General features: G+C 40.4%; 1 protein-coding gene and 1 non-coding gene across 4 annotated transcripts in view; one reads left to right on the top strand and one right to left on the bottom strand.

Moving 5' to 3' along the window:
- Positions 1 to 23,138, bottom strand: part of LOC124798606 (enhancer of mRNA-decapping protein 3) — a 99,531-nt gene extending 76,393 nt beyond the window's left edge. The window contains exons 1-3 of one of the 3 annotated variants that reach the window (XM_047262083.1): positions 22,514 to 22,832; positions 12,666 to 13,183; positions 12,240 to 12,422 (exon numbers count right to left, since the gene is read on the bottom strand). In XM_047262083.1, the coding sequence (XP_047118039.1) occupies positions 12,240 to 12,403 (164 nt within the window). In that variant the 5' untranslated portion in view covers positions 12,404 to 12,422; positions 12,666 to 13,183; positions 22,514 to 22,832. Of the gene's footprint in view, positions 1 to 12,239; positions 12,423 to 12,665; positions 13,184 to 22,513; positions 22,833 to 22,999 lie in introns of those variants that run through there. The other 2 variants (XM_047262082.1, XM_047262081.1) reach the window with 2 other exon arrangements.
- On the top strand, positions 20,169 to 20,244 carry Trnac-gca. The gene has a single exon. It is a non-coding gene; the product is annotated as a tRNA-Cys (tRNA).
- Positions 23,139 to 23,392: the final 254 nt, after the last annotated feature.

Genomic DNA, 23,392 nt, shown 5'->3' with positions numbered 1-23,392 from the left:
CTGTTTCCAATCTGAGTAAATGGTCAGTTGTAGATCGTCCTTCCTGGAAGCCACACTGATACAGAGACATAAGGCCCCAAGATCAAGTACCCAAAATAACCTGAAGCTAACCATCCTCCCGAGCAGTTTACAAAGTACATTGGTAGATAGTTGTTGACAGACATTGGTTTCTTCCCGGGCTGCCTTGCCATAGCGAGGGAAAGGCACTTGTGGGCCAAATGTGAGTACATATTGCCTCTGGATAACGTCCACATGTTGGATCATCTGTTGGTGGATGGAATCCGGGCCTGGGGTCGTGTCACGTGAAGAGGTTAGAGCCTGCACAAATTCCCATTCAGTGTTGTTGTTGTGGTCTTCAGTCCTGAGACTGGTTTGATGCAGCTCTCCATGCTACTCTATCCTGTGCAAGCTTCTTCATCTCCCAGTACCTACTGCAGCCTACATCCTTCTGAATCTGCTTAGTGTACTCCCTCTACGATTTTTACCCTCCATGCTGCCCTCCAGTACTAAATTGGTGATCCCTTGATGCCTCAGAACATGTCCTACCAACTGATCCCTTCTTCTAGTCAAGTTGTGCCACAAACTCCTCTTCTCCCCAATTCTATTCAATATCTCATCATTAGTTATGTGATCCACCCATCTAATCTTCAGCATTCTTCTGTAGCACCACATTTCGAAAGCTTCTATTCTCTTCTTGTCTAAACTATTTATCGTCCATGTTTCACTTCCATACATGGTTACACTTCATATAAATACTTTCAGAAACGACTTCCTGACACTTAAATCTATACTCAATGTTAACAAACTTCTCTTCTTCAGAGACGCTTTCCTTGCCATTGCCAGTCTACATTTTATATCCCCTCTACATCAACCATCATCAGTTATTTTGCTCCCCAAATAGCAAAACTCCTTTACTACTTTAAGTGTCTCATTTCCTAATCTAATTCCCTCAGCATCACCCGACTTAATTCGACTACATTCCATTACCCTCGTTTTGCTTTTGTTGATGTTCATCTTATATCCTCCTTTCAAGACACTGTCCATTCCGTTCAACTGCTCTTCCAAGTCCTTTGCTGTCTCTGACAGAATTACAATGTCATCGGCGAACGTCAAAGTTTTTATTTCTTCTTCATGGATTGTAATACCTACTACGAACTTTTCTTACTTACACATTCAGTGTAGTGTTCATTATAGGCTTCAGCTTGGCGAGGCTTGAAACAGGACGGTGTTTCTTCAACTTGTTTCTGCCGGAGAAAGGTAGCAATATAAGAAGAAGACACCATTGCTGTCACGAAGTGTGTGCGAGGAGTGTCGTGAGGTGTTCTACAAGGACTGATGGATCAGTACATAGAGCACCCTGTAGGATAAGACCCTGGACAGTTGGTTGTCACTGGTGGCCCAGAAGGCTACGGAGCTTGGAACAAACCTGCAATGACGCATACATCCACAAGGAGAAAACTAGCATCTCAGCATTGCTTTTTGCTCTGGTTAAGAAGGTAGCAAGCCTTAGCATGGAGACACTTACAAGCAAGAAGGTTCACCTGCGAAGGATTTTGTTTAAATCATCGCAACATCCGTCTGTGGTCCTGGATAGCCAGGGAGAGGGAGTGGCACCCAGAGGGGAGGTTGTGGGAACTGTAGGGGGTGGGGAGGTGGCAGGGGGTCAGGGCTGGGATAAGGAAGAGGGACGAGGGGGAAAGGATGTAACAGAGGCAAAAGCTGAAGAAGTCTACAATTCCTGGAGTCGGTCCTATTTTTGGTGAGCCTAAGCGTAAGACACACGATCCAGGGACTTGTACTCTCGGATCTTCTTTTCTCTCTTTTAAGCTGGGCAGTCTGGCAAGCGTGGAGAGTGGCAGTCGCAAAAATTTACACACACAGGTGGCAGAACACAGGGGCTTGCTCCATGGACTGGGTGTCCACAGTCATCACACAGAGGGTCCGAATACGGCAGGAAGACATATGCCCAAAATGGAAGCAGCAGAAGCATCTCATGGGTTGTGGGACGTACGGTTCATGTCAAATTGGTAACATATAACCTTCACCTTCTCAGGGAGGGTATTTCCCTCAACAGTCAGAATAAAGGTGCTGTATCAGTGTCGTTGACTTTATGACCTTCTACACACGAGGAACAAAGTGAATGTCGCATCGCTCCTGATTAGCTCTGAGTTCCTTATCAGTTTGCAGGATGAGGTCCCAATGAAAAATCACTCCCTGGACCATATTCAGTGACTAGTGAGGGGTTATAGACACCAGGATATTGCCAAGTTGATCACATGCACGAAGAGCTGCAGATTGGATGGCAGAAGAAGCTTTGATCAGGAAGGAGTCTGTCCGCACCTTACTGCAAGAATGGCCAGATTTTTGAACCTTGATACGCTTCATGCAAAAAGCATCCACCCTGATACTACCCACTCCAATCAGGGGCTCTCCCCATGGGTGCAAGCCAGCCACAGCAAGGGCTGCCTGGCATGGTGGTCATTCCTAGGAGTTCCAATGCTCCAGGATGACAAGCAACCACTACTTGGCACACAGGAAGAGGCAACAACTATCAGGAGTGTTATCTCTGCGTTGTCAGGGGGCTCAGCTAGATGGATACATAACAGCCCACCACATAGACTGGCTACATGTGCTGGTGAGCTAGTAGGCTTGAAGGGGACTATGGCGCAGAAGGAAGAGGGGAAGGACAGGTGGGGGGAGAGGAATCCATGCCATAGATACTGGGGAGGGAGTTGTTCTCCAAATGGCTCACACAAAAGACACAAAATTTAGAAGTGGAAGTTGAACCCCAAGGGAAGCCTAAAATGCCAAAAGGGATGAAAGAACAAGCAAGAGGAAGAAAATTGCAAAGAACACAGGGAATCAGGTGTATAGCTGGGTCAACACAACTCAGAACACAGAGGGGAGAAGAAGGGGACAGTGGAGAAGGAGCAAGGATAGGGAAGGAGGGGCATGGTGAAGGCAATGCAGCCATGGAAGGAAGCTGCAATAGCTCAGGAACCCATGTATGAACTCACAAAAGAACTGTGAGCCCCCCTGGGGAAAAGTTGCTATGGAAGTCCTCTGTAATGACTGACTGACTATACACTTTCATGATTGGCAATTCTCATAGTAAATTTCTTAAAACCAGCAGACTGGGTTAGGGATTTTGTGATCCTTTCCGTTCACATTAATACTGCCACAGATTAAGATAAAAAAACCAAGTATCAGTATCGTGTGGTGAATAAATAGTTGGACTATCATGTAAAGGGTCATGAGTTTGAGATCCGCCCTCTCTGGAAACTTTAATTTGAATACTCAATTATAGTACATTCTAGTTTTTTTCCCAGAATAAAATTCAGTTTTCAGTGGCAAATACTTTTTATTACACATTACTGGTTTCAACAAATCAATCTTTAGTCTTCAGGTGCCTACAGAATTAGAACTATTATATATCTTTAGTATTCTGCTATTCATTTATGTTGTTGTTGTTGTGGTCTTCAGTCCTGAGACTGGTTTGATGCAGCTCTCCATGCTAATCTATGCTGTGCAAGCTCCTTCATCTCCCAGTACCTACTGCAACCTACATCCTTCTGAATCTGTTTAGTGTATTCATCTCTTGGTCTCCCTCTACGATTTTTACCCTCCACACTGCCCTCCAATGCTAAATTTGTGATCCCTTGATGCCTCAGGACATGTCCTACCAACCGATCCCTTCTTCTAGTCAAGTTATGCCACAAACTTCTCTTCTCCCCAATCCTATTCAATACCTCATCATTAGTTATGTGATGTACCCACCTAATCTTCAACATTCTTCTGTAGCACCACATTTCGAAAGCTTCTATTCTCTTCTTGTACAAACTATTTATTGTCCATGTTTCACTTCCATACGTGGCTACACTCCATACAAATACTTTCAGAAACGACTTCCTGACACTTAAATCTATACTCAACGTTAACAAATTTCTCTTCTTCAGAAACACTTCCCTTGCCATTGCCAGTCTACATTTGATATCCTCTCTACTTCGACCATCATCAGTTATTTTGCTCCCCAAATAGCAAAACTCCTTTACTACTTTAAGTGTCTCATTTCCTAATCTAATTCCCTCAGCATCACCCGACTTAATTCGACTACATTCCATTACCCTCGTTTTGCTTTTGTTGATGTTCATCTTATATCCTCCTTTCAAGACATTGTCCATTCCGTTCAACTGCTCTTCCAAGTCCTTTGCTGTCTCTGACAGAATTACAATGTCATTGGCGAACCTCAAAGTTTTTATTTCTTCTCCCTGGATTTTAATACCTACTCCAAATTTTTCTTTTGTTTCCTTTACTGCTTGTTCAATATACAGATTGAATAACATCACGGAGAGGCTACAACCCTGTCTCACTCCCTTCCCAACCACTGCTTCCCTTTCATGCCCCTCGACTCTTATAACTGCCATCTGGTTTCTGTACAAATTGTATATAGCCTTTCGTTCCCTGTATTTTACCCCTGCCACCTTCAGAATTTGAAAGAGTATTCCAGTCAACATTGTCAAAAGCTTTCTCTAAGTCTACAAATGCTAGAAACGTAGGTTTGCCTGTCCTTAATCTTTCTTCTAAGATAAGTTGTAAGGTCAGTATTGTCTCACATGTTCCAACATTTCTACGGAATCCAAACTGATCTTCCCCAATGTCGGCTTCTACCAGTTTTTCCATTCGTCTGTAAAGAATTCGTGTTAGTATTTTGCAGCTGTGACTTATTAAACTGATAGTTCGGTAATTTTCACATCTGTCAACACCTGCTTTCTTTGGGATTGGAATTATTATATTCTTCTTGATGTTTGAGGGTATTTTGCCTGTCTCATACATCTTGCTCACCAGATGGTAGAGTTTTGTCAGGACTGGCTCTCCAAAGGCCGTCAGTAGTTCTAATGGAATGTTGTCTACTCCCGGGGCCTTGTTTCGACTCAGGTCTTTCAGTGCTCTGTCAAACTCTTCACGCAATAATGTATCTCCCATTTCATCTTCATCTACATCCTCTTCCATTTCCATAATATTGTCCTCAAGTACATCGCCCTTGTATAGACCCTCTATATACTCCTTCCACCTTTCTGCTTTCCCCTCTTTGCTTAGAACTGGGTTTCCATCTGAGCTCTTAGTATTCACAGAAGTGGCTCTCTTTTCTCCAAAGGTCTCCTTAATTTTCCTGTAGGCTGTATCTATCTTACCCCTAGTGAGATAAGCCTCTACATCCTTAAATTTGTCCTCTAGCCATCCCTGCTTAGCCATTTTGCACTTTCTGTCGATCTCATTTTTGAAACGTTTGTATTCCCTTTTGCCTGCTTCATTTACTGCATTTTTATATTTTCTCCTTTCGTCAATTATGTTCAATATTTCTTCTGTTACCCAAGGATTTCTACTAGCCCTCGTCTTTTTACCTATTTGATCCTCTGCTGCCTTCACTACTTCATCCCTCAGAGCTACCCATTCGTCTTCTACCGTATTTGTTTCCCCCATTCCTGTCATTCCTAACATTTATGTTAAGTATAAGAAATAAATGACTAAACGTATTTAGTATTAGTTTAGCGGCTATTAACATCTTCTTCATAGAAGCATAACATCATGATATGTCCAGAAATGTATATATTGAATGTCATTATTGTAAACACAGATTGAACGGAATGGACAGTGTCTTGAAAGGAGCGTATAAGATGAACATCAACAAAAGCAAAACGAGGATAATGGAATGTAGTCGAATTAAGTCAGGTGATGCTGAGGAAATTAGATTAGGAAATGAGACACTTAAAGTAGTAAAGGAGTTTTGCTATTTGGGGAGCAAAATAACTGATGATGGTCGAAGTAGAGAGGATATCAAATGTAGACTGGCAATGGCAAGGATAACGTTTCTGAAGAAGAGAAATTTGTTAACATCGAGTATAGATTTAAGTGTCAGGAAGTCATTTCAAAGCATTTGTATGGAGCTTAGCCATGTATGAAAGTGAAACATGGACGATAAATAGTTTAGACAAGAAGAGAATAGAAGCTTTCAAAATATGGTGCTACAGAAGAATGCTGAAGATTAGATGGGTAGAGCATATAACTAATGAGGAGGTATTGAATAGGATTGAGGAGAAGAGAAGTTTGTGGCAAAACTTGACTAGAAGAAGGGATCGGTTGGTAGGACATGTTCTGAGGCATCAAGGGATCACCAATTTAGTATTGGAGGGCAGCGTGGAGGGTAAAAATCGTAGAGGGAGACCAAGAGATGAATACACTAAGCAGATTCAGAAGGATGTACGTTGCAGTAGGTACTGGGAGATGATGAAGCTTGCAAAGGTTAGAGTAGCATGGAGAGCTGCGTCAAACCAGTCTCAGGACTGAAGACAACAACAACAACAACCTACAACAGAATATTTTATCACATGATCCACGTTTGTTATTTGACAATATACCTAACAGTGGATTTGAATATAATGGAAGGAAACATTCCACGTGGGAAAAATTATATATAAAAACAAAGATGAGGTGACTTACCGAACAAAAGCGCTGGCAGGTCGATAAACACACAAACAAACACAAACATACACACAAAATTCAAGCTTTCGCAACAAACTGTTGCCTCATCAGGAAAGAGGGAAGGAGAGGGGAAGACGAAAGGAAGTGGGTTTTAAGGGAGAGGGTAAGGAGTCATTCCAATCCCGGGAGCGGAAAGACTTACCTTAGGGGGAAAAAAGGACAGGTATACACTCGCACACACGCACATATCCATCCACACATACAGACACAAGCGGTCTTTAAATATGTCTGCTTGTGTCTGTATGTGTGGATGGATATGTGCGTGTGCGCGAGTGTATACCTGTCCTTTTTTCCCCCTAAGGTAAGTCTTTCCGCTCCCGGGATTGGAATGACTCCTTACCCTCTCCCTTAAAACCCACTTCCTTTCGTCTTCCCCTCTCCTTCCCTCTTTCCTGATGAGGCAACAGTTTGTTGCGAAAGCTTGAATTTTGTGTGTATGTTTGTGTTTGTTTGTGTGTCTATCGACCTGCCAGCGCTTTTGTTCGATAAGTCACCTCATCTTTGTTTTTATATATAACAGTGGATTTGGGTATATGTTGATCCTTGTGAAACATATCTGATGAAATAAATACTTTTAGACCTGAAGTGGTAGGGAGCTGGCTGGGGAGTGGAAAAGAGCTGGGAATGAAAATAAAGTTTACTACAAGGAATTTATTAACACAAAAATTGAACCTCTTTCCATGAGAAAATACACAGTTAAACACATTCCTTGATATGTAGGAGAGTAAGATGACAATTAAAAAACAACAACATAGATTGACCCACACCGAAGGGCCAAAATGAAATTATCAAGTAGCTCAAGAACATCAATTGACTCTACTCAGCAACTGCGAAAATGGATTGAGGCCCAGTGATATGTATCTTTAACAGTTATGCCACAATAATTTAATGTTTTAAGTAGCTACACTACAAGTGGTTAACAGAGTTGCAGGTTAAGACCAACCAAATAATTATTCTTCACAAGAGAGAAATGGCTTAAGGCCCAATGACGAATATCCACCATGGTGAAATCATTTCCAATAATACAATTATGTGGCCTGGTGCATGAATCTGATAACCTAAATTTAAGAAAAAAAAGTCAGTACAACTGAGTGACAGTTAATGCCATCTGTTATTTGCTAAATAATGGAGTTTATATATGTTTCCATTTTCACTCAACAGAGGCCATTAGTGGTTCTGTGTATTTGTAACTAAGCATCCTCTTGTGCAGTACTTTGAATTTAAAAAATTGAAACATACTATTAATTGGATAAACATATGAATTTGCTTATTGTGAGAACCACTGATTCAATTAATGTAACTGAAGGAGTGTACCGTATCATCACTAGTGGCCAAAGAGAATAAATTAGTGAAATCTGAATATTAATGTTGCTAATATTCTATTTTCCACATTAATTTCAAGTTAGATAACATCTAAGGAAAGAGGAAGAAAGCATAAGCATGACGAATCACTGTGGCACAGGAAAAAACAGGTAATGAAATGTAGAGAAGGAAAAAAGTACATTGGCTACTAAGGAAGACATGATGCTAAAATTAAAGAAGGTAAACCATGTAACTGCTCGAAGAAATGCTTCCAGAACATTCAAGAACATGAGGTCCAATATCCGATCTCAATAGTACAGCCTTACCGATGCCACTGCTCAGACATTATATTTCTCTGTGAATGCATTACACTTTTGTCACCAAAGAGGTGTTACGTAGCTAGCTCCCAAGAAAAGAGAGAGAGAACTATCAGTGTACACCACCATCTATTTGTAAGTACAGGAAACATTGTAATCTGTTAACAAGGACTAGCCAGTGTTCTTGGAATTAAAATTGCATAAATTAATTATATAACTGACATGATGAAAGCAAATGGAACATTGACAGAAGACAAAATGGAAAGAATGCCAATCAAGACCAAACAATACAGCTGAAGAACGGGGGAATATTACTCGAGATTTCATTAAAAGAATATCAAATACAAGAGTCATTGCACAAGAAGACATAATCCTAATAGAAAGTAACTGTCTCCAGAACTCTCTAAAAGAAAGCTGTAAGACTTAAATATGGAGAGTTGTGCTGGCAATGCACGAGAACCAACAACGTTCACCTTGTTCACACACATTTTCAGAATGTAATTTAATTTACATTTTGGCAAGCCCAGTTTGGATATGTTAGAGAAATGACTACAAGAAGCACTAAATCAGAAACAGAGAAAAAGGAGCATCCCAAGAGACAAAGAGCTGCACCTTCAGAACGCTGTAAAAGCCCAAACGCAAATGCTGCTGGAAGTGAAACACTTTTCACAACAGCATTTGATATGCAGCAAATGTCTACCAACGCCATACATATCTACCAGTATCACATTTTATTTCAGGCAACTGTGGTCACAAAACCTTGGAGTCCATAACTCTAAAGGAGAATGTCACATGAATATGTGATAAGAAGTTACTGCTAGTCGGGGATCACAAGAAGTACTATCATGTTTGTACGCTTACCTGAAATGATTAGAAGGCTCACAGAAGCCAAACATTTGATTGCTTGGTCATACTCATGTGGAGGCCAAAACAAAAACGTGTGTGTAAACTATTCCATACAGTGTAACACCAATTTCCTACACCTAGGTACACATTTTTATCTTGTGACTATGACTTCGGTGTTACAGAAAAGAAGGAAAGGAAAATCCCTGCTTTCTATACACCAGAAGGCCAGAAGGTTGGTATAAATTAGGAGAAATGTACAAGAGAAATCAGCTTTTCATGTGAAACAGATGGTCCAGGAAGACTGTCAGTTGAAAATTTGAAGAACTATCTGATATTTAGGAAGAAAGACACTTATAACATTGTGAGAATACAAAAGGCTGCACCCACATGATTAACCAATGCTTACCAGGAAAATACTGCATTGCATATTCACACAGCCAGAAATGGAAAAATACAAAGCAGTAAACATTGCAAGGACAGGCAAGATATACCCACAACATGCCTAACACCTGTCCACCAATACGGTCTTCCAATCAATGAAGATAAACTGAAGGACCTGAGGAAACTGTGCCAGTTTATACATGAAGAACATCGAGAATTTTATGCTGGACTGAGGAGGAAAGTGCCTACATCATGCAAACCACGGGGTAGAAGGTGACAGATCTACAAACAGAAGATGGTGAACAGCAATACACTCACACTGAATGTGTCGGAAAATTCATGGGATGATGACGAGTAAGAAAAAAAATTATTGTGGTTTATCAGGTCCATGCAGTGAAAGGCTTAAATTTTGTTTGGTGCATATTTTCATTTTTATTTTTTTCATAGAGAAAACATTATGTTATATTGCCAAAAATTTGTGGATAATTAGTTTACATTGTTAGCTTTGAAAAGGCAAACATAAATAAAATATAATCCAATCACAACCTGTAAAATATCACCAGTTTGCATTTTATTACAAATCTCAAAAATAAGATTGTGTGGATTATCAGGTTCATGCATCAGGCCACAGAATTTTACCTGCAATTTCCATTAAGGAATATGGTTCCTCACCCACGAAGACCAGTTTACCAGTAACATTGGCCAAACTTAAGGGGACTGAATTACTCTACAAGGAACCTTTATAGCAATTCCAACAAAAACAGGGTAACAGAATTAATGGCCAGTGGCCATGCAACAACTCTACAACTGGTGGAGGTGCTTCAGGGTTTATGGAAATTAGTAGCACCCACAGAGAACTTTACAGCACAATGGCCAACCAAAACATCAGGTGTCGCTTAGATTGACTTAAACAGGATTTAGAAGAAATTGGTGGCATTGAAACACCAAAGCAAGACAAATGCTTGATTTTAGAGATTACAAGAAAGCAAACAGAGGCAGTAGCTGATCAAATATACAGACAAAATCAACTAAGCCTGGTGGACAGAAACTGTTACTAAACAAATGACAAGACAATTATTACACAGGCAGCTAGTTCAGAAAACAGCAAATGACAACTAATGCAGACTTGCTATAATCAGTTTGCCAGCTGTCTTATAAGCTAGATACCTTTTCCACAGACATTTGAGGATTTTAAAAGATCATTTGGTAAATGCCACCATACCAATCAAAGCATACAATGAGGCCTCTGATAAACAAGGCACTAAATAACGGCTAATCTGTCCTTTGACGCACATGTATGTATGATTGAACACTGTCCTTACTAAATATAAACACCACTGCATAAGACAAATTTGACAAGCACCATGCCCTTAACACAATTCTAGTGAAATGCCAAAACCACCAATGAATTAAAAGTCTGGCGAGTGTTGAGCAAACATTACACTACACTACACTAGATAATATGCCAGGCAGGTACTTAACAGTTAATCTCAGCACAAAGAATGTTAAACACTATTTTAGTAACATGCACGACACATCAAAGAAAGCAGGCAAGCACTGCATAAGCAGTAAGCCAGGCAGGTACCTACAGAATGATTTCACAGAAAGCACATAAAGCATGTCTTGCACACACAAACAAGACAGCCATATTGCTCAGTAACGTAACGAATAGACAACAAATCAAAATCTAATAATTATTTATCACAAACTGAGAAAATGTGTTCAGAAAATTGGCCAGATACATCCTAGAAGCACAACTCAAACATGTGCCTTCGGCTCACAATAGTGGACCAGTATGCAAAGGCTCACACATAGGTTGAAAACAAAATTACTGCTTCACCATATAATCCACAATATGGCATTAAACAGCTCCCTGAGCAGGCTCACTTCCTTGAATGTTCAAATGTTTGTGAATTCCTAAGGAACCAAACTGCTGAGGTCATCGGTCCCTAGGCCTACACGCTACTTAAACTAACTTAAAGTAATTTATGCTAAGAACAACACACACAACCATGCCTGCGGGAGAACCCAAACCTCTGGCAGAAAGGGTCACACAACCTGTGCCGTGGTGCCTCAAACTGCGCGGCTAACTGACAGTTAAACACCAACCGTCATAGTGCCAATAATACTGCACAGACCAGGCCACCACCTATCAACTATGTTTGGCCCATCAGACTGCTCACACTTCCTCGATAAACCCAGACCTCCAACTGCCCATTGCTGCCAGCGAATCACTTGCCATCACTAGCCGGGCACATCCCTTTCCTGTCCTGTCCTGTCCTGTCCTGTCCCCCCCCCCCCCCCCCCCCAGCAGCTTGCATGACCCCTTGTGGCCCAGTGTTTTCTCTCATCTCCCAGCAATGGACCACAAACATAGGGCAGTTACAATCGACAGTAGACTGCCAAGGATGTCGTGTGTGTGTGGCATGGGACCCCTACAATCATCCTATATTCAAACTCAATATTCCCTGTCGTCTCATTCCAACAGAAAACACTGATACATTTCAACTGCACCTTTACATTATTTTACTGATGTCACACTGAACATATTCAGCATTGGCAGATAGTGCTTTTTGGTTGCGAAGTGTATTTGTAACTATTCTGTGGCTGCACTATTGGCATTTTACAATGAATTATCCCGGAATACATCTTTTCCATTTCAAAAGCATAAAGTCAAAACGACAATAAATACACAACTAAAATATGTCCGTCAAATTTGCTACTGCAACTACAAAAGTAAAGCAATAACAAACTAGTCTACCGATGGAATATTTATACAAAATCACACAGTGGATATTCACTGGTGATAATTTAATTGCTACTGTGATACTAAGTAATTGTGTAGCTGCTTACCTCAATGTCACTTCTGTGGAAGGATCCGGAACACCGTTGCGAAATGCTTTCCTCAGTGTTAAAGTTTGGTCCTTCCCGTCTACATGACATATTTGCCCCTGGTAATTTCCCAGAGTGTCACCACAGTCAATAGATACAGTATAACCAATCCACTTCTCTGCCATGTTTATTTCTTATTTGTTTCTACAAAATACATAAATTAAAAATGACAGAACATTAAATATTAAGTGCTTGTTCCTATACAGTAATGACTAATAACAAACTTAAATAGGAAAATTTCTCCTCTGAAAAAATAAACTTAAGGGAGAATCTGCAAAGAGTCCCAAACCAAAAGTTTTATGGAATAAATCGAAAAAGAAAAAAAACAGCAACCACTTACTCACAGGCAACTGAATGATAGACTTTAAGGATCAGGAAATTCATTACCTTCATGAGTTCTTAAATTAGGTTCTTCTGCATTTCCACACCTATTATTCCAGGTTAGTAGCAAGCTGTCCTGCTGTGTAAGACAGTACAACCACTATCAAAATTTGGAGTAAATTTATGATCATTGTTTAGCTCTAATTTCAAATTTACTGAAACACAAAACAGAATGTTCCACATGGCGTTATTCTGGCTTGAATCACTGCAACTTTATGAACCAATTAGTTCTCACACCATCAAATCTGAATGCAGAGTCAACAAGGAATTTAACTTAAGACCCATTCATTGCAAACTGTTTTGTGTTTGTCACAGTACCTCCATCCTTTGCACTGTCAATAACACACAACCACCACTGACACCAACATCCGAAATTGCTGCAAGGTGGCAGCATATGTCTGTCATGGATTGACTCACTGCGACATATGCCCAATAAAAGCCACAGTATAATGGAGTTAAGACAGTTCAGTTCAAAGACTCTCATAAATCCTTGGTACTGGACAGCACAGAAATAACTACTTCTTCTGCAAAGAAAAGGAGCACCATAACTTGGACTGGACTGGACTGCACTGAACACACAAATTCTAACTGTAAGAAGTTGTCAGTGTCACTTAATTCCTACAGAAATATAAAAATGTGCAGCCTTTGAACTTAAAAACAAACTTTTAGTCGCCAATACTGTCCATACTCTATTACCGTGATCCTATTTTACAAAGACTATTGTACGAGAGCTCACACTGGCTGGACTGGCAACAAATGGTTGTGTGTGATACACATGTGATGTACACTTTTCCGATATCACTCCTGTCTATGAACAATTATCATGGGTACGTACCCATAAGTGTAAAGACTATCATACCCTTTTCTCCTCTATTGTCTTCTCAATCATTGCACTCCCTCTCATTTATCTTCAACTTTTACTCTACTACCAGAACAGCACAGAAGAAACACCCACTCTCAATAAAGTACAATCCTCTCCACCACTACAGGGTCGACCAAAGCGTCCGATCCCACCCGTTGGCTTTGACCTGTGACGTAAGGCTGTTGTGGTGCGTGACGTCATGACGGCACAGAGTTTGGTTTGTGAGTGTGGTGTGTTTGTAGATGTCATCGTGTTGCGGTTTGTGGTGGCCTCTGGTGGTGTGTTTAAGGGTTTCGTGTTGTGTGGGGTATTGGGTTCAGTGGCTGGTTCTCGTTTTGGCTGTGTTTTTGGAGTGGAATTGGTTTCAGTGAGTTAACGATTTACTGTTTTTGCGTGAAAGTTATTGTAGTGCTGTTCACTGTAGATTGTGTGTTAATTTGAATAAATTAATTTGTTGTTGCTCTTGTTAGGTATGGATACGACCGATAAAATAAATAGTGTGCAACTCCATGCTATGATGGGCACGACTCAGTTGGAACTGATCAAATTTCTACAGCTTTTCGGGTTGATTGCGGAGGTGGTTAAGTACGCTGTCTGTCAGAATGAAATGACATTGGCAAAAGTTCCGGCATCTTGGACCAGGGACAGTCGTGTGACGGTGCCATAGGGATAACCTATGGCGCTCCATATGCTGCGGTTCCTGGTTCGAAAAGTCTAGGTTGGACATGCACGAGATTGTGTTGTTGGCATATTACTTTTGTTATAGATCCTCTCAAAGTTTTTGTGCACATGAGACTGGTGTGAATGAGATTAGTGTGCTTGACTGGTTTCTGTTTTGCCGTTACGTATGTTCTGAGTTTATTAAGGACAGGGATAAGATGGGTGGGCCTGGGGTTGTGCTGAAGGTGGAGAAGTCGCAGTTTGGGAAAAGGAAGTATGGGAGGGGTAAGTCTGTGGTTGGTCCCTGGGTGCGGGGAGCTGTTGTGCCAGGGGATTGGTGTTCGGAATGTGTTTTTAGGGTTGTGTATGGGCGGTCTAAGGCGAAATTAGTGGGGTTGATTGAGGAGTTTATAGAACCGGGTTCCACTCTAGTTTCCGATGCTTTTTTTTCTTATAGGTGGTTGGGTGAGAGGGGGTACAATCATTTAGTTGTTAACCATAGTTTAGAGTTTAAAAATTATGAGAGGGGGGCTTGTACGAATACTGTAGAGGGGATGTGGGGGGGAGGCGCTCTTCTAACCTTCAGCCTCATTTAGATGAGTGCTGTTGGCGGAAGAGCGTCCCTGAGGGCAATTTTGTGTGTGTGTGTGTGTGTGTGTGTGTGTGTGTGCTCCCCCCCCCCCCCCCTCCGGGTTCTTTTAAAGGGCTATTAGTAAGATGTACAGGCCGAAGGTGGTTAGTTAGGGTGGTTTGGGTGGGTGGGTGGCTGCAGCGCTGCTCAGGAGGGGGGGGGGGGGGGGAGGGGGGGGAGTTAGTTGTTGGTAATGTTTGTGAAAGGGGGGGGGGAGGGGGAGTGTGTTGGTTTGTGATTTAGTTGCGGAGGATCTATTTTGTTGCAGTTTTTGTGGAGTTGTAGGGTGCGATTGAGATTTTTTTTATTTTGCGTTTGGTTTTTGTTATGGGTATTTTATTTTGGGGTGAGGGGGGAGGTTGGGTTGGGGGGGGGTGAGTGGGTTGGGTCTTTCTTTTGGTTGTGTACTTGTTTTCGTTGGTATTTTTTTGTGTGTGTGTGTGTGTGTGTGTGTGTGTGTGTGTGTGTGTGTGTGTGTGTGTGATTGTGGTGGCCGACCTAGGTTGCGGCACTGGAAATTTGTTGTGGTAAATTTTCCTTGTTTTTAAGTGTATTCGTTGTGTGTTGGGGTCAAGGGAAGTGTTCCATTACAATGTGTGGTTGCAGCTGTAGGTGTTCCGGTATCGGGAGTTGCTGTTTAGTTATACAGGTCAAGGGAAGTGTTCTATTCCAATTTGTGGGATCAGGAGCTGCTGTTGAGTTATATAGGTCAAGGGAAGTGTCTGATTCCAGAGAAAATTGTGTTTAGTGGAATTTGGGGAGTTTTGTGTTGTCGGGTTTTTTCGTCGTTTTGTGTGGTTTGGTATGGTGGTGTGTGTTTAAATTTGTTTATATTTACTTTGTGCCCACCGAAAAACACGCCATTTCCCATGCTTGTCCCGTTAGTGTCACTAGGTTTTTTGTGGAACATGCGTGTGTTGGGTTTTCGGTGTATTTTCGTGTTTGTTGTCATGTTTACGTAATGACGTCATAGGCGCCACATTGGAGTCATGGTGTTTGGTCGTTTCCACCATATCTGTGACGTCAAGGGTCAAAGCAGACGAGTGGAATCGGATGCTTCTGTATTTCCCCGCTACACAACACTGCCAAGTTCTGTAAAAGTCATGGGATACCTACTAGTATCACGCTGGACCTCCTTTTTCCCAGTGCAGTGCAGCAGCTCGATATGGCATGGACTCAACAAGCCATTGGAAGATCCCTACAGAAATACCGAGCTACACTGCCTCCTTAGCTGTCCATAATTACAAAATATAGCGAGTGCAAGGCTTTGTGCATGAACTGACCTCTCGACTATGTTCCATAAATGTTAGATGGGATTCATATCAGACGATCTGGTTGCCCAAATCATTCGCTCGAATTGTCTAGAATGTTCTTCAAACCAGTCACGAACAATAGTGGCCCAGTGACATGGTGCATTATCATCCATGAAAATTCCATCATTGAATGGCTGCAGATGGTCTCCAAGTAGCCACACATAGGCATTTCAAAGTCGGTGCTCCGAGTGAACACAGCCCACACCATCAGCTTGCACAGTGCTTTGTTGTCAACTTGAGTTCATGGCATTGTGGTGTCTGCACCACACTCAAACCCTACCATCAACTCTTACTACTGAAATCTGGACTCATCTGACTATGCCACAATTTTCCAATCGTCAAGGAACCTAACAAGATTATCGTGAGCCCAAGACAGGCACTGCATCAGTCATCATCTGCTGCCATAGCCCATTAACACCAAATTTTGCAGCATTATCTTAACAGATATGTTCTGTCGTACATTCCACGTTAATTTTGGCAGTTATTTCACACAGTGTTGATTGTCTGTTAACACTCACAACTTCACACACATGCCACTGCTCTGGATCGTAAAGCAAAAGGCCAATGCATTGACCGTGGTAAGAGGTAATGCCTGGAGTTTGGTGTTCTCGGCACACTCTTGATGCTGTGCATCTCAGAATATTGAATTCTCTAATGATTTCTGAATGGAATTTACCTTGCCCCTATCCCCAACCACCACTCTGCATGAAAGCCCACTAACTCCTGTCATGCAGCTATAATCAAGTCTAAAACCTTTTCACATGAATCTCCTGAGTATGAACGACAACTCCAAAACTGCACTGCCCTTTTATATTTTGTGTAGCCGATACCCCCATCATCTGCATCTAAGGATATTGGTATCCCATAACTTTTGTCACCTCAGTGTGCATGAATGAAGCAATTGCATACTTAACCGCTATACCACGATTTAGTGGTTATAGTACTAGCTGTAGAGCTAATTATGTTTACTCAAATAACCTTAAGGTAAACACTAAATCCTGAAAATCTTTATGTTCAGCTTATATCAAATATCATTACAGTATTATCATCAAATTTTCCTTATTAAAAGCACAAGTAATTTATTACATTGTTTCTGCTTCTAAGTATAATGAAAGGGAGTACTGATGGTTGCGGTGACAATGTGGTGGGGGTTATCCTATGGCAATGCTGAACATCAACATACTATATTCCTTTTATGAACAGTGATAAGACTTTCTACTCAAACAGTGTTGCTATGACAGCATCCTATGGTAATGTATTAGTAGCTTCCTTGAGAACATTTAGATATACATCTACATGTATACTTTGCAAGCTATCGTACTGTGTGTGGTGAAGGGACTTTGTGTCATTGTCAATTTTGCTTTTACTGTTCTAGTCGTGAATGATTCGCAGGAGAGCAATTACTGGCGAGCTTCAGTGTGAACTGGAATCTCTCTAACTTTACCTTCATGGTCTTTTTTGGCAGATATACATAGCAGGAAGCACTATATTAGTTGACTCTTCTAGGAATGAACACACTAAGAATTTTAACAGTAGACCATACCATGATGCACAACACCTCTCTTGTAGAGCATGCCACTGGAGTTGACTGAGCATCTCTTATGATTTCCTGCTCACTAAATGAACCTGTAATGAAACGCATTCCTCTTCTCTATTTCTTCTCAATGCTGTCTGGTTGTCTGGTACACATCCCACACTAACGAGCAATATTTGAGTATTGATCGAACAAGTGTTTAGTAAGCTACCCCCTTTGTTGATGGACTACGTTTCATGATTTTATTTTCACTTTAAACTGCACTGTGCAAATACTCCTAGATATTTTCTGGGCATGGCTGCTTCCAGTGATTGTTCTGCAATTGTTTAATCACACAGTAATACTTCTTTCTGCCTATTTATGCAAAATATGTTACATTGTCAATGTTGAGGGTCAATTGCCAATCCCTGCACTATGCAATGATCCACTGTAAGCCTTCCTGCATTTTGCTACAATTTTGTATGCTGTGACTTCTCTGCATACATCATCTGCAAAAAGCCTCATTGAATTCCCAATCTAATCCACTGTGTTATTTACACATATTGTGAAATTAAACAGTTCAATAACTCTCCTTTGACATACACCCATGTTACTTTTACACCTGAAGATTTCTTTCCATAGAGGATGACGTGTTGTGTTCAATTTAGTCAGACAGCTGGTCCCTTAGGTGGCAGTGCAGAACTATATCAAACACTGTCTGACAGTAATGTGAAAGTATGAAGAGCTGTCATTATCAGTCCTAGGGGAAGAAAGTGACCCCACAACTGCCACCAAGACAAGTACTGCCTGACTCAATACTCTGGTAAGATCAATCCACAACTTTCCTTATCATCATTGGGAAATCCATACAGAAAGGTGAATGGACATTACAGACAGATTATTCAGATCTTTGCAATACAGAATACTTTGCACAAATTAGATGTTGTCAACGTTTGGGAGTGAGAGGATGGCTCCCTTTATGGACCAGACCCATCACGACAGCCAACTTGCTGCAAATGCCACTGATACCAAAACAGACCAAGCACACACAATGCTGTGCAAAAGCACGCCAGTTCTTACAGGATTAGAGTGAAACATTTTTTCTGTTCATCAATCTACTTTCAAGTAGCAGAATCACCAATTATGTTTTTCTTTCCACACACATTCGTAGAACAATTAATGCCAGAACAAGAAACTTCAGAAGAAGAAGGGAGGAAGATAGGCAGGATTTAATGTTCCTATACAAAACAGATCACAAGAGACTAAGCACAAGTTCTGAATAAACAAGCTTGGGAGAGGGAATCGAAAGGGTGAAGAGACATCTGGTAGTGTGTTTCCTTGCACTGACCTAAAAAATTTACATAGCCCAAAGCAACCTGAATGGCCAGAGGTGTTTCAACCTAGTTCCTTATGGATTTGTGCCTTATCGCTTCCAACACCTCTCAGTGCTAAAGAATGGCAATTTGTATCCAATTTAATACAGCTCTTAAAACATATCAAATCATTCTAAAGTGTTGATTCAAATATTTGTTAGTGTAATCTGTAAATAGCCATAATAAAAGCAAAGTATTAATCGTAATATGAAAATGAATTTCCCCTAATGTGCATAACAAAATTATGAGCTTACTACAAGAGCATGCTGAAAAGTGATACCTACAAATTTACGTGAAAGCCCTTAAAGCTTTTTATATAAAACAAATTTTATTAACATATTACATCTTTATTCTCTATGTCTACACATTTATTTCGCAACATGGTCAACCTGATGCCAAACAAATTTCTCCCAACGAAATACCAGTTTGTTGATACCATCACTGTAGAATATTTGAGTTCTTTGATTGGAGCCACGATCTCACCTCTGCTTGCACCACTTCATTACCATCAAAATGAAGTCCTCTAAGTTTTTTTAAGTTTTGGAAACAGAAGGAAATTTGTTTTGGAAACAGGAGGAAATCGGATGGGGCCAAGTCGGGACTGTATGAAGGATGATCAATGATAGTGAACCCCAGGCTTTTGATTGTTGCAGATGTCACAGTGCTCTTTGTTGGTATCACATTGTCATGATAAAGGACAGGGTGCTCTGTGAATGGATGAACTCTTCTAATTTGAAATTCAATAACAGCACATTGTTTCTCAGGCATCAATATAGTAACATTACACCCCCATGTTCCATGCTACAATATGGAGTCCCTAGCAGCAGAGGGTTGCAAATATGTAAACATGACAACTAAATACGTAGAATGTTAATAACATTTATTTTATTTAAAAAGCTTTAAGAATTTTCACATACAAAATTGAGAGGCATTACTTTTCCGTTTGCCCTCATTTTCTATACATTCTACAAAGTTAACCATCATCGGATTAGAAACTTCCTGGCAGATTAGAACTGTGTGCCGGACCACGACTCTGAACTCGGGACCTTTGCCTTTCGCGGACAAGTGCTCTACCACCTGAGCTACCCAAGCACGGCTCACGACCTACCCTCACAGCTTCAATTCACCCAGTCCTGTGAGGACAGGTTGTGAGTCATGGTTGGGTAGCTCAGATGGTAGAGCACTTGCCTGCAAAAAGCAAAAGGTCCCGAGTTTGAGTCTCGGTCCAACACACAGTTTTAATCTGCCGGGAAGTTTCATATCAGAGCGTGCTCTGCTGCAGAGTGAAAATCTCATTCTGGGTTATCTGGTTAGTTTAAGAGTTAAGCTGCAACACAGTTGTCACAATGAATGCTGGTTATACTTAATTGTGCATCTATAAGCAGTCCTGTAAGCAGTGTCACAGTACAAGTATTAATGCCCTAAATAACAAGCTATTAAGCATGAACACTCAAAGTATTAGGCTGCAAAGTAATAGGGAATCACAAAAGATACGTATTCATTGTCAGAAATGTTACAAGTATTCAAGCACAGCACTACAGTACAGAGTTTTACTGGTTGTAGTGGGCAATGACAATACTATGAACTTATCAGTAGCACATCATATGACAACTAGCAATAGCAAGTGAAGCTTTCTTGAAAAATTTTTCAATACTGAATATAAATTTACACGTTTTTCAATACTGAATATAAATTTACATGTTTGGAAGTATTTGCTGAAGATATATGGAGTGTGGCCTTCTACGAAGCCAAATGTGGATGATAAAACAGTATTGGCAATCACAACAGAAGACTTTGAAATGAGGCAATACAGAAGAATAGACGATTAGGCTTAGATAGCTAGTGCAGATAATTGATCAAAAAGTACTCAAACGGATTGGGAAAAAAAAAGGAATTTAACGTACAACCTGTTTAAAATACAGTATATGCTCAATTGTAAGGACACATACTAAAGCAGATGTAATAGTTAGTTTGGCAATGGAAGGAAGTGCGGGGGAAGGGGGTTAAGTTATGAAAGGTGTCCAAGGCTTGTCAGCAGTAATCAAGGTCAAGTAGATTGAAATTGGTGCTTCAAGATGAAAAGAACTTTCAAAAGAATGCCTAACATGGAGACCTGCATTGGACCAGTCTTCTGACAAAAGACTAGAGAAATATCAAAGTACTTCCACTGTTTTCAGAAATGCTGACTGTCACTCACACTCAGTGAAAATTTATTAGATGAAAAATGAGTAGTAGTTTACCTTGGACATCTGAACTCTTTTTTAAAAATAGTATTGCAACACCATAAATCCAGCTTTGCTTTACAGTTAGTGACAATTACAGTGGAAGCCAAGAGATAGAGGAGGTAACTTCTGAGTTAGAAGTATCTAGTACCAGGGAGAAGAGAACTTCCTTTACTGTAAAGGATTACCTCTAATAAAGATAAAGGGCCACTTCAAGCAGTATTGCAAAAGTCACTGGGCTATCAACAAAGCAAAACCCATACATATACTACCCACAAACATTTCAAAACTCCAAGGACAATGCCAAGACAATTTGGAACAATATTATGCGTTATTCAAATAAGCTTTGCAAAGCAAATGATCCAGCATTGAGACATATCCAGAAAAGATCAATCACTTTGACATCGTATACACGAACAGCAGAGATCAGTTATCACAACTCATCTGCTGGATCACAATAATAGTCACTCTTATAGGTACGATATTTTCAAGTACAAAAATCTTGTTCCATCATGGTAAAACAAAGCAAGAAAAAATATTCAGATTGTATTTTCTGTGACTGCCAAAGTCTTCGATTCTGTTGGAAAGAAATTTCTAACGGGGAAAATAGAACTGAATGGTATTATTAATAGCATTTTCCTTGGCTGGATAGAGTCATTGCTTAACAAAAAACAAACGACTACATTAACGAATGGTATCATGGGAACTGATCTGAATTCAGATTGGGGAATATTGGTACTCTGTAAGATTTAAGCTTGGCCTACTTTTATTATTGACATTCATGATCCACCAGGAACTTATCAAAAAACAGAGTTGGTTGCTGGTAACTGGAGTACAAATGACCGCAGGCACTGAAGGAGAGATCATGGTCCACACATTGGATAAAGCTTCATGTGTGAAGTCCCAAGGTACCAGAAAGGATAAATTCTGGTGGTACCACTTAATGGATACATTAAACAAAAGGCTCAGTTTTGCCTACATTACAGTAAGAAATTTCTGTTACTGAATTGACCTTACTCGTACCACACAGAAGACTCTGCTCGGTTGTAGGATTAACGGAACTTTATGTGTAATAGGAAGCACCGTTATTATTGTTTTGTACGATAACTAGTTATAATAATCTTTACTATTATTTTACATAAATTCAATGGGCCTTGCGCTATTGAAATGTCTATTAGTTTCTCTGTACAATTCTAAACAAGGAATTTGCACTCCGTTTTGTTTTCCCTACATGACCATTCAAAACTTCATTAACACGAACATACTCAATGGTGAATTACCTTTACTTTTAATGATGTTACGAGCTCAACGTTTTTTCCTCGAGTTACAAATAGTTTAAGGTGAGGTTCGACGCATTCAAAATAACAATTTGTTCGACATTCTCAAATCGTTTACTCAGTTACGATTTCAGGCACTTCGCTTATTGTTAAGATATACTTTCCACATCATACGTAACTACACGGATTGCATAGAACGCTTTCAAACGCGAAAATGATTTACAACCAAAATGACAGTACTCGCATACAGCCTGTTCGCAAGTTATTTCTTCTTCACCTTCAGTATCTGAAGTTGTCAAACAACATGCATTTAATTCTTGTTTGTAAAGATACTTTGTCTATTGGTTCTAACCTCCTTCGATAGTTCGACCTATTGACACACATGCAACGATAGTGTCGCCGCAGTTAGTGGCATCTGCAGATGCAGTTCTCTTTATTTATTTATTAAACTATGGAAATTATTTCCCCATGGACTCTATGTTAACTTACCACCGAGAGTATAGAGGTCAATTCACGCTGTCCGTCGAGAAACCGTCATATCATGTTACCATCACGTCAAGGTGTATTCCACTGTCAGAGTGTCCGTCACGTTACGACACTTCAAGTCATTTGATCTCAACTGGCATTGCTGTCCTCAAGTATTCTTTTAGTGGGATTGCGATCTTCGTATGATGATTTTCAACTGTTTTTATGCGCGAAGTGCACATACACAATGCGGTAGCTTATATACGTGTATTCTAGAATCCACATTTGTGCGAAAATGAAATTGCGTGGACCCGAAAATATGTCATTACCTTGAATAGAAAGGGAATTTCACAAATTATACAAAGAACGTGAGTGGGATGGATCTCCATTTTATATTCTGGAACGTGGAAGCATCAC

Source organism: Schistocerca piceifrons, chromosome 5 (genome assembly GCF_021461385.2).
Source record: "Schistocerca piceifrons isolate TAMUIC-IGC-003096 chromosome 5, iqSchPice1.1, whole genome shotgun sequence".
Taxonomy (NCBI): Eukaryota; Metazoa; Arthropoda; class Insecta; order Orthoptera; family Acrididae; genus Schistocerca; species Schistocerca piceifrons.
This window is presented reverse-complemented; position numbering and strand designations above follow the sequence as displayed.